This window comes from Rhea pennata, chromosome 2, assembly GCF_028389875.1.
Source record: "Rhea pennata isolate bPtePen1 chromosome 2, bPtePen1.pri, whole genome shotgun sequence".
NCBI lineage: Eukaryota > Metazoa > Chordata > Aves > Rheiformes > Rheidae > Rhea > Rhea pennata.
The window spans coordinates 67,226,612-67,239,126 of record NC_084664.1 but is presented as its reverse complement, the minus strand read 5'-3'; the positions used below and the strand labels follow the sequence as shown (position 1 = coordinate 67,239,126).

Here is a 12,515-nt window from a genome sequence, read left to right as displayed (position 1 = left end):
TTTGGTATCTTTTAAATCTTTGTCTCTTTTTAAGAACATAACGCATTCTGGAAGGCATAAAGGACACAAATGGCATATAAACCGTCAGAACAGTTGGCTTGGTGATATTTTGGACTGGCAAGATGTTGCATCATTTGTTCATGATAACATTGAGACGTTTCTTTCGGTATGTATTGTACATCCTTACTAAGAAAATAGTCTCATTTTAACTGATGCTGATTCTTCCTTTGACTACTAAGCCTATCTTTAAATAATGCTCAAATACATGGAAAATTATGGAAACAGGTACTTAAATTACCTAAGCAATTATTGTAGAATAAATTATTGTAGAATAATCAATTATTTAGAATATCATCGTGCAAGCAAGCGTAATCAATTGTGATGAGGAAGCCCTTCTGATTTCAGCATCTGCATTAATAATAGTTTACCCAACTTCTTCTTCCCTACTGAGACTGTTACAGTAGGATTTTTGTGTGGTCTGCAAGGTGGTTTTAAATATTTCACTTTCTGTAATCCCACTCTTTTATTTCTTGGAGGTTGTTAGTAGGAATTTCTGTTGCTTCACCTATCTTTCTAGAAATTGTGATATTTGCTAAACTTTCTTCAGCCTTGTTTTTGGTAAATTGTCCAGTGCAGTGTTGATGGCATTTATCTAAATAAAAATTAAAAAAATCTACTTGCTGAAGTTATAATTGAAAAAAAAATATTGATCATTAGGAAGAACAATATATATCTCTTTTGTAGTCTTTTTTCCCCTCAAATTATTATTCATTGGGTTGAAAGCAGCTTATTTCTTTTCTTATGAAAGTTCTGTGGAGAATGAAATTAATATTTTATACTGTATGAATCCCTGAATTAATGCTCTGGACCTTTCACCTCATGGGGAGGAGAAACAGATTGAGATCAGTCCAAACTGAAGCAACTGAAGTTATTTAAAAAATGAATGTTAAGTCTAGAATTCTTAACCTACAGTATCTATAATACAGTTTCTCTTTGACTTGAGCTACTGTTGTAAAACGAAGATATCTTCAGGTTAATATTAATCTGTTTTGGAAGAATAATATTTATACCTAACCTGCAACATGATATCGCTGTGGGTGCAATTTAAGCTAGTATTTACCTCAGGGTTGTTAGATATTTTTTTCTTTTTTTTTTTTTTGACTAATGAGCATGTGCTCTCCCTGCAGTGCTGCTTAAATAGTTTTGTATTCTGTCATAAAAGAAATATAGGTCAAGAAGCTGAGACACTAACTCCAGTGAACCTTTTTTCAGTTAATAGTGAAAATCCTGCTTAATCCTTTCTCAAAGTTGACTATCCAAGTGTGAGGCATAGTTATAAAAATATTTAACACATCATTTAAAATCGATATGCAGTTTCCTTCTAGGCAAGAGGGATAGAAGAGAAACTACACGTTAGGTCCTAACTGCGTCACTTACAGCATTGCCACAGGGTGCTCAGAAACCGTGACAGTAAGTGTGCTGTTGTAATCTAAATAGACTAGAATAATGGAGGAAATAATGAAAAAACAATAAATATTTAAGACCTGAAATACAATAATATTAAAACTTTAATCCAGCCAACATACTTCTCAAAAATCTACTTTAGAAGTACAAGAGAAATGCCAGTGATTGACTCACTGATGAACTCATAATTACTCATCAGCTGTGGGAAAACAGATGTCTTCTGCATACACTCATGTCAGATTGGAAACTGTTCAGTATAGTGTAAAACTTAACTCCTGATTTCTTGTGTTTGCTGGGCAGCGTTCACTTTGCTGGCTTGCGTGTACGCAATCCATTGCATAAATATCACTCACACTGATATTTCAGATTAAAATTGATGAAAACTTGATTTGTGTGCGTATCTGAGTTGATAAAACTTGGATGTAATAAGATCAGAATAATTCTAACTGAAATCTAGTGTTTCTAAGCAAGTTGTTTCAACTATCCTGGGATACACTGGAAACCTTCTGGATTTATGTTTTTATCAGAAAATAAAAATCTTACTTGGCATTTTGAAGAGCAGCAGTAAATTATTAGAATTGGTGATACTATGATGGCACTTTAAACTGAGAAGGATCAAAATGGTATTTCAAATGTATGGAGTGTTTTTTTTTTTTTTTTTTTTTTTTTTTAAATGACGTAGTTCAAATTGTATTTTTTTTCCTACATTGGAACACTTAGAATCAATGCTAGCTGTAATATTCTTAAGTATATAGTAATACAAGGTAAATTTACCAGAATTGCGTTAGTATGTTGTTTAAATATAAACCATTAAAGCAAATGGGATATAAAGAAGTGGGATATGAATATGCAGCTACAGTGAGACTTTGTCCACCTCTGGAAAAGAATAAGGTTACATGACTTGTATGGAATGGCTGTGTACAAACAAATAATAGCTAGAGTTTGCCATAGAGAGACTTTTGCTAGCCTCTTGGCTTTCTGGAATATTTCAAAGAAATACAGTGATCTGTATTCTCTGGAAATGCAAATATTTGATGGTGTTATATAGTGATCATTAGCAGATGTGCTATGATTTTCATGAATGAAGAACAGCTTGTGTTCATCCTCTTTAGTAAGAGAAGGAGCATTTGCTGAAAAGAAAACAATAAGAATATGCATTTCACTTTGGGTTTTTCTCATAGTGGAAGAGACTTCCATATTAGAGTTGAAATCATATAATTAAATAATAACTGGTATAGTTATGCAGAGGAATTACTGGCATTAGTTTCATTTGCAACATTATAATCAATAGTTTAACTATGAATATCAGATAAAGCAGACTTCAGAAGACTTCTATACTGTGCTTAAAATGTGCTGTTCGTTAAAGCAGTTGTACTTAGCTCTAGTTTGATGTAGTTAGACCTTAATTATTTTAAAGTAATTCGCTGTATAAACATGTAAATTGCCCAAAGATTTTGTATAAAGATAAGCTTTAGAAAATCATGTTTTCTTTTCCTGAAAGCTTTGTTAGCAGCCTTGCAGCCTTTCAAAATTTTTTCCCTACCACTCAGTAAAAGCAGTAGTATCATAACTTGTGTTTCTTCTTCTTCTTCTTCTTTTTTTTTTTTTTTTTTTTTTTTTTTCTTTTCCCTGGTGACATGTTTCTGAAGTGGGGTTTGTTCCATCCTGTTCAGGATTTGGAGAGGGAGCTAGATGGGATCCTCACTTCTGCCTAAAATTTTGCACCTCATTTTATATCCTAAGGTATTTTTTTTTGGGTGAATGGAATATGTATAAGGTGGACTAAGATTCAATTTCTGAGAAATGAAAAAGCTTCTTCCCTGTTCATCTGCTTTTCAACTCCCTTTTCTTCCACTTCTTGAAGACTTAAAACCTTGAAAAACTGTTGCTGAACACATCTGTGAGTGATCACTCAAAGCTCCCTTGATAGTATGTGAGACATTGCTCATGTCTCCTGAAATTGATCATCCTGCTTCTTTCCCAAGACTATATTTCATTCTACCAGCAGCAAGCATCTCATTCAGAGATTTCCCAGACAGGAAGACAGAAGACCTTCCTTTAAAAGATATGCTGTGAGCTTCAATTCAATTAGGTTTCTCTATCTGTGTCTTTAGCATGACTGATGTGTATGTTTCAAATCAGGTCTGATTTCAGTTTCTCAAATGTTTTGTTGAGTTACCACATATCCAAATGTTTACTCTGGCCCTGAGAATGTTTTCAAGTAATCGCCTAACTTCATAACAAATACATTCTGTTTTTTCAGTAATAACTCAAGTCCTAGGCATCTTTTTCTAATAAGGAAAATACGCAGATTGAATTTAACTTGCCACTGTAAAACTGGTATGCATGATGAAGAGAACATCCAAACTGATACATGTTGTTGGTGTAAAGTTTCTTTTACCTTCAGAAAGCCAGAGGCATGATGCAGGAGCATAGTCCTGTCTTTATTTCTTTTTTTGCCTCTCTCATGTGCAGGTCAAACAAAGTTTGTTTGTTTGTTTTTAGGTTTTATTTCTTCTCCCTCTTGCCACAAATAGGCTTTTGAGCCCCAAAAGTCAGATTAGACGTTTCTTTGTAGACGCTTATTCTGAAGTCAGCTTTTATTTGAAGTAGGAAGCCTTTAATTTTATCCATAATGTATTATTCTTCACACAGTCAGTTACTTGTCCCTTTCTTCAAGGGTTTATTGACTTTTTCTGTTGTTGTTGTCACTTTTGAGTTGTTAGGGTAGTATTTCATCGTTTTTATAAGAAGAAAAGAAAAAATTTACAAAGGACAAGCAAGGATACGTTACTCTTCCTAATACCTTTTTTTGTGTACATTTTCATTCCCTTTAAATCTATTATTTACATAAAGCTTATTGTTGAACAAGGTACATGAACTTACTAGGCTTACAGAAGTTTGCTGACTTGAAGCTCTCAAAAAGTAACCCTTTGGGGGTGGGGGGAGGCCATGCCAAGTGTCTTTTAAACCATTGCTTTTAGATACTGATCACTTTATTTAGTATTTCTTATGTTGTAGTAATAGGACACCTTAGATGCTGAAGAGCACTAAGTGCGGTTTTGGTGGCTTGACTGTTATGATTTGGAAAGATGCAACAAACTGAGACAGACTGTGACACATCAGTGTTCACACAGCCCTGTCCCTGCTTGTTCCACAAGGGAGTCTTAAATTCTATGTAGTCTCATACTGTTTTTACAATACAGGTCTGTTAAGGCTATTTATAAAGCAGTGTTTTGGAGAAGGAGGCATGTTCAGTTATATAAATACTTTAAGACTATTACTGTTGCATAAATATTCACATCAAGTTGTCTTCTGTTGAGCTGGTCTCGGCTGGAGAGATGTGGAAGTCATGTGTACATCATAACTAGCTTTATAGAGTTGGTTGCAGTATGCTTTGGGAATCAAACACTATTGTAAATTCTTAAATGCAGGTGTATTATTTTGATTTTGTGCCTGTTACTGGAGTATTTGAGCTATTTCTGACAATGTATTCAGTAACAGGATTAATGTCTGTTATGTCTACCTTCTTATACTAGTGATGAGAAGTATGTGTCTTAAAATATTAGTCATATGCATAGTGGAAAATCACTCTCCAGTTGGAGACTGGTCCCAAAGGTACACTTGCTTCCATAAGAAAAAGCAGCTGACTAAAAGGCACCAACTGCACTTACTCCACAGTGAATGCTGGTAATAGCTAGCTAGCTCAACACCTCTGATGGATGATTTTCCCTATCAAGGATGTTCATCTAGTAGAACCATTCCCAGTTTGAATGGGCCACCTGAGTGCCAAATTCAGACTACCTGCAGTTTTATGCTCCTGATTGTCAGCTCCTTAGCATAAAACCCATGGGAAATTGTTAAACAAATGTAACTTAGGCTGGAGGAACATACTATCCTGCTTAAGGTGTTTTTCTTTTGTGGGTGAACAGGCCTCTGCTTTAGCTGCAGATTGTCCCCTCAGAAAGTCACTGGCTTCAGTGTTTACAGTTCCAGAGTGTAAGGCATGTCACCTAAGTTACCTGGTGACTGCATGGAGTTAGACCATTGCTGCACCCTTAAAATGAAGCCTCAACCTGTAGAGGAAAGAAGTAAATGGGTACCAGTTAGAGGATGTTTTTCAACGGAATGTCCTCTTCACTTCTAGGCTTGCTTCAGTTCTCAAGGGAGACTAATAAACACGGTTTAAAAGATAAGCCTTAAATAAAATTTGTAATTACTGTTTAATAGGAAGAAGTGCAGACTAAGTAGAGCCTCTTGTTGTACATTACATGTTGTAATTACATGTTGTAATTCTCTGTCAAATTCCTTAGGGGCTATTCCCTCCCAAATTTATAGTTAATAAATTACCTTGTACGTGTCTTGCTCTGTCCAAAGGAGAGGTGATATTGTAACTTTCCTTCATCTACTCTGCAAATACTAACTGCTTTTTTTTTTCCCTCTCAAGTCTAATTGATCAAGATATCTGTTAAACCAAGAGCAACTGCTTTTAGTTTTCAAGCCTTCACTTTCTACTTTGAGCCTGAAAAGGGGCTTTTGTGTCAAAAGCTTTTACATTTTTTTCCCTGTTATACCAGTTAGTCTAATAGAAGGTATGACTTTTTCCTTCTAACCTCCCTCCTTTTAGATTTTGGGATTGTTTTGGCTGATACATTCTGACTGTATCCTTCTGAATGAAATCTATTATGAAACGATTGCATGTTGCTTTTAGGGTGCTTCCTGTGCTCTTCAAGGTGCTGACCTGTTCAGACTGTTGCTTCTGCATCAGTACATAAACTAATTTGGCGATACTGAGTATTCAGTGTTTAAGAGCGTGTCTTAAAACCACCCTAATTAATAAGCAATCAGTGCCCCAAAACACGGCAGAATTTAATAGGTTTTCTAACATTGTTTAATTTATTTTCTGTAACTGCTTGATGTGCTGTTGTATCCCTATGCAAAATCACAACTTGTGTAGTTGTCTGTAGACATTATGAAATTAATCCCATTAACATAAACATATTTTTCAAGCAAGTTTATTAAAAGAATATATTACTTGATTTGAAGCTATCTTCAGATTTATTTCTGCCTTGCGTTGTTACTTCTCGTTATGTGTGACTTAGCATTTCCTTTTTGCAAAAGATGAACTTTCCTCTCCCAAGACAAGATCTGTTTACAATTGATGGTGATCCTAATCACAATAAACAAACATCATTACATCTATAGTTTTTAGAAATTTTACATAATGAAATAATTCTCAGCTTTGGGGGAGAGAACCCCTAACCTTGCAACCATGTAGCTAGAAAATTCTCTTTGGTAAAGCAGATATTTTCGCTTAATATTGCATGCCCTAATTTTGGGATAAGGGAGGGAGACAGTATTTTAAATCTCTTCTTTGTAAGGCTCGACAGGAATTGTTTTGCAAGCAGTTTTCTGTTTTACCTAGTACCTTGCAGCACTTGACTTTTGTCTTCCCTTTCCCTCCCCCTAGATCCTGGAGTCTCTGTGGATAGTGATGAGTCGCAATGTGAGCCTCTTGTTTACCACAGTAACAACATTAGTGACAATTCTCTTCCATAGCGGGACAGCTCTTCTCAATTTTGTGCTCTCAGTGGTAAGTAGCATGGCATGGGTTTACAAACTCCGTTTTACTGATGGAACCTAATTGGGTATGTTCTTAACAGTGAAAGTCAAACCTGATTGAAAACACCCTCTAGTGTGATCTAATATCTAAATTCATTAAGACTGCATAACTTCCAAGTCTGTTGTTTGGAGGCATTATAGGCAAAGGAACAAGATTTGTGCAACTTCCTACATCCAGAGCAGGCAGTCTTTCATCTTTCTACTTGTGGAAAACTCTTGCTCCTGGCCTTGAAGATGTTTAAATCCTGAGCTATAACCATCTTGATGAAGAAAAAGATAATATCATATGTGCGTATTTCACTTCTTCCTTAAGAAGAAAATTTCTTCCTTAATCTAATACTCCACCCATTTGAAATAGTACCTGAGGAGTTAATATACTTAAACATCACTAGTTCACATGCCAATTGCAGATCATCTCAATCTACTAGATCCTCTTTATAATTGATATGTACATACTGCTCAGACACAAGCTTTAAATGCCTAATGCCGTATACAGACTTAATTAGTCCCCCTGCTGCTGAGGGGGACAGTACAGCCTTTTTGTTTGTCAGCAGGACTCTGCCACTTTCTGAGGCACTATGCAGTCAACTTGATTAGTGGAGCTTATTGGGATACTGGTGTCTAGGAATTCTCTTAAAGGTTAGCTGCCCTAAAGGCTGCTCTGTTCTTTCTGTATCTACTGGAGTTAAAACGTGTTACTTTGAAGTGGTCACATAGAGCTTTCCCCACCAGAATACATCAGTCCTATAGTCTTAGTTTCTTGAATTTGTCCATAAGCTTCTATTTTGCACTAATAGTGATCTTATGTACGTAGGGAAAATTTGGTTTAATAGTGGTATTCTGCCAGTATAGATTCTTTTGATAGGTTCCTGATAATGGCAGACTTTGAAAACACAGCAGCAAAGCTGGTAAGTTAGAAATACTTCAGCTTTTAAGAAATAAAACAAAATCATAGAGCAACTCAACATCCTGTTACTGTACTGTAAATTTGTCAGCATAAAAGGTTGTGCTTGCCTCTGTTTATATAGAAAATATCATATATAACAGTAGTGTTTTGAGTTGCCTCTTTTGAAGATACTTGAAGTTTGTGCATCTACCTGAGTAGTATTTATTACAGTGTATGGGAGGATGCTATAAAAGAATTGCTTGCATTACATATTTTCTAGGACTCTTGTCTAGTCAGTGTTGCTGTTTCTCTTATTTATGGAAGTCTTTCACAAGAGATTCTTGTTACAAAAAGAAACATTTTTGTAAAGCACAGAGTTAAATTTATGAAACTTGCTTTAATTGGTGTGTTGTGAAGATTTGTTAATGGCTTATGACAGAAAAAACAAGTTTATGATATACAGTAAATAAGCTGACTAAATAAGGATTAATACAGTCTCTTATTTGGGGCAATAGATAAATGAAATTGTTAGCTGTTGTGAGAATTCAGGAGAGCTAATTAGTCTGACTTTAAAGTACTTTTTACCGTAACTTTAATTGAATCCTGGATATTTTTTTTCTCTGTAACACTGAGTTCCTGCAGAAATAAAATAACTGCTTTCAAGGTTTTGCTTATACTTTTTTTTCCCCTGCTGCAACAGCTTGATATAATAAGAGAAAAACCTAGATGTGATTCTAAGGTAGATCACTGTGGTTTTCTTAACATTTTCAATATGCATCATTAGCAAATCCCACATGGGATTATAAATTTACCTTCTATTCATTTGACTCTAGAAATAAAGGAAAAAGGTCATAAGACATACCTCAATCTTTTGTTGTAGTAAGATTTTTTTTCAGTAACTCGTTTCAAGAGCAGATAATTGTTAACAATTTACTTTTTCTTTAAGATGAGATTTCATCTTAAGCTGTTTCCTACACTCTTCTGTAAAGTTTTGAACAGTTCCCTGTTTCCCAGAAAAAAACATACTAGGCTCTAATGAGGGAAGAAAAAGCTTTTATACAGACTTCATTTTAATGTGAACGTAAATAGTTTCAAAGTTTACAATTGCTGCATCTTTGATTGCTACCTGGCCCAGTATCCTCCCTCTGTTCTACCTTATTTTAATGCAGTTTTGGAACAGAGTTCTTATTTTGAATGGAATGAACTTTAAAGTTAGCTAGGCAGCATTTGGGCATGCTTTTTTTTTTTTTTTCCTTTTTTTTGGTTGTTCTGGTCCAGCAGTGCTAGTTGGAAAAGCTGACTTGCTTGAAAATGCCATGCGTGTGTTTTAACAAAGAAGACTATTACGAGTTGCTGAAGGAATAAAAGGACTATCAAACCAAAGGAATTCTTTTAACTTATCTCAAGTTAGAGTTGGGTTGAAAACAAAACACTACTAGAGCTGTAACTATACTTTTTATTTTTTTGTTTTGCAGAATTCTTAGTTGCTGCAGAAGAGTTATTCTTAGATTGAAGTGGTGCAAAAGAATTCAAATATTTCAACAGAGTAATTGCACAAGTGGTTAGCTTTTGGGTTGATGAAATTTCAATCCAGGTTTTGTCTTTTTGCATAAAAATGAAAACAGTGAATTTTACTTTGACAAGTGGTTTAAAAAATTACATTTTAAAACATGGAATGTAGGATATTTTGTTCAGAACCTTGATTTTTAAAAATGTCTTCTATCAAAATATTTCCGTAGAAAATCATGTGTAGCCCACCTCTTCCACAATCCAGTAAGACTTTTGAAAAAAAGATCCTTAACAGACTCTTGAACACTGATGATTAGTTAAGAGTGCCACTTCTATTTTATTTCTGTTTTGAGTATATGTTTGTATCTGCATCTATGTATATTCAATTTCCAGTGTTTTCCAGTCATCCTTTTCTATGGTAAAAGGAAACTTGAAACTAGAAAGGACTCCTACCCTAAACAGACACACAGTTCTAAACTCAAATACATCTGTTGTTTCCCTGCTTATATAAGGTGAAAGTGAAGGTAGTTGTGCGTTGGTGAACAAGTGTTCTTTGGCCTTGTCATCAGCAGTGCAGGTTCATCCTACTTTGTAACAGAGTATACAAGGTTTATTTGCACAGCTTTTATAGAGGGCAGAACTGAACAAAAATGTGTTCAGCTTGTACTCTGTTAAAGATCAAAAGAGAGAAGCTGCATTTAGCAGAAGGTCATCTCTAGTCCTAAGGAAAAAATTAAAAATATTTTTAAAAAAACTTAAAATAAACAAACCAAAAAAATCCCCAAACCCACGTATACACTACTTGTCAAAAGTGAAGCCTGTAGGTAGAGAACACCTGAGTGTGGAGAGCAGATATAGAAACATTTCCCAAGTCTACTGAACCGAGACACAAGCAATTAAGCTATGTGTTTCTTGATATGTGTATGGAAATGCTGAATTACAATTTTAACGTGGTGTTAGATCTTTCCTTGAATTCAGTCTCTCTTCCCCCTCAAAGCAGAGCATTGAATGTTTCAGGTTTTGGGAGTATAACTTAAATTCTGCAGCAAGAAATAGTAATCCATCAAGTGTTTTAAAAATGCAAAGAGCTTATTTTATAATTTTTGACTCCTCAGAGTCATCCTTGCGATCTTGAATTGCTAGTTAAGAAACAATTTAATGCCTAATATGACTAATGCTAATACGACTTGACTGTATTTTCTGTTAGACTCTGTGAAACAATGCAGCTGTTGTGACTTCTGATGAAACTGATTTTCCTACTTGTGCGAGGAGTATTCAGTCAGGAATGGCAGCTTAAAAATATTGTAAACTTTGTGATGTAGGTGGGGATTTTAGTTTTTGTCATATTCTATTTCTAGTTATATAATGAGTCTTGACAGCTCAGATTTGTTTTTTGGACTTTTTAAAAAATAGTTGCTACTATCTAATAAAGTTTTGATCTGCTAAATATGATGAAAAAATAAAAACAAGCTTACTTGATCTAGACGCAACTTTGTGAAGAACAGGAAAGGTCTGAAACTGTAATGATGTTTAGATATAACTTAAGTCATTTGGGGAGCAGGGTGAAAACTTACTCTTACGGCTGTGTGTTATGGGTGTGTGTGTGTCTAAGTCCAGGCTTGTGGATTAGTGCCTTGTGCTTTTTCTAAAGAAGTTTAATGATCTGGAGGATATCTGCACACTGTAGTTCTGAGGACTATTTAATGCCTCTTAGTTTAAAGCTCTAATTTTTTTTTCAGGTGATTTTCCTGACCACATTATTCTACTTACTGAGTTCCAGTGATGAATACTACAAGCCAGTAAAATGGGTGATTAGCCTGACACCTTTGTCTCAGCCAGGTCCCTGCTCAAACATAGTTGGCCAGTCGGTGGAAGAGGCAATAAGGTATGTTGTTGATTTACTTGCACTTTCTGGAAAATACTGTTTTAAATCTTACGCGTGTATCAGTTCAACTATAAATATACTTTTCAATTGCAATGGCTAATGTTTCAAAGACATGGGTTGCAAATGTGAAAGATTTCTAAGATACTAGGATTTTCTCTCTCCCTTCTCTTCCCTCTTCCCCCCCCTCCCCCCCGCCCCTTTGGCTATTAAAGAGCGATTTCATTGGACTTGGGCACCTAAAGATTCAGAGATCTATCCTGTAGTATATACTAATATTTTAAAGAAACAAACCAGCCTACCCATAATATAGCAAACCTCTGAGCAAACAATGTGTCTGCAGCTATGTTGGCATTAACAGCTAGTGCAGCTCAGCAGGAGTAGATTGATTCAAAACGGTTGACACTGAGTATCTGACATCTATGCTGCTCAGGTCTGAGTTATTTACTTTGGGCTAGTTGTAGTGCAATCTTGTGGACTGAGTACCTGTTTGCCACTGGAATGTATTAGATATGCTTCTGTAGTGCATTTTCCAGTTTAGCTTCATCTGAGAGAAATCTAGTTCATGATCTCTGACCTCTCCACTATATGAACCAAATGATGCCAAAAGGGAAAAACAGGGGAGTGCTCTCCTTATCCAACTTAAAACATTACTGTAAATGTGCCTCCAGAATGCATGCTTCGTGTTTTTTGCTTGGTAACCACTCTTATCTTTTGCCTCTAAACTACTGCAATAAGAGGAGAAGGATTTTTTTTTGTGTGTACATATTCTCTTAAATATGCTTCTCTGAGATTCCTCAATAAAATTATTTTTGGGGTAGTGCAGTAATGTATTTGTGATGAGTGAAGCTTTCACTGGCTAACAGCTTGAAATGCTATTATGTTGATAATGTATAAAATAGATATTAAATCAAGTGCTGAAATCATATTCCTTTTTAAAAAGCAGATGGATGGGGTGAAGTCAATGAGTCACCAGTCCGGATGTTATACAGCCACTATCTCATACACTGCCTTTTTTGTGTCATCTTGCACACATGTATACAGTATGAATGGACTTTTAACCTGCAGTATATTAAACTGCCCCATAACCAGATGTTTGTCATTGTTCCTATGTCTGCCTTATATGAGCATTACTTATTAATGGAATTCAGA

At 35.2% G+C, this 12,515-nt stretch overlaps 1 protein-coding gene across 1 annotated transcript in view; it reads left to right on the top strand.

Annotated features, from left to right (window-relative positions):
• TMEM245 (transmembrane protein 245) overlaps positions 1-12,515 on the top strand; it is a 91,019-nt gene that overhangs the window by 44,115 nt on the left and 34,389 nt on the right. The window contains exons 11-13 of the mRNA XM_062568497.1: positions 35-166; positions 6,935-7,057; positions 11,221-11,366. Of these exons, the coding sequence (XP_062424481.1) occupies positions 35-166; positions 6,935-7,057; positions 11,221-11,366 (401 nt within the window). The remainder of the gene's footprint in view (positions 1-34; positions 167-6,934; positions 7,058-11,220; positions 11,367-12,515) is intronic.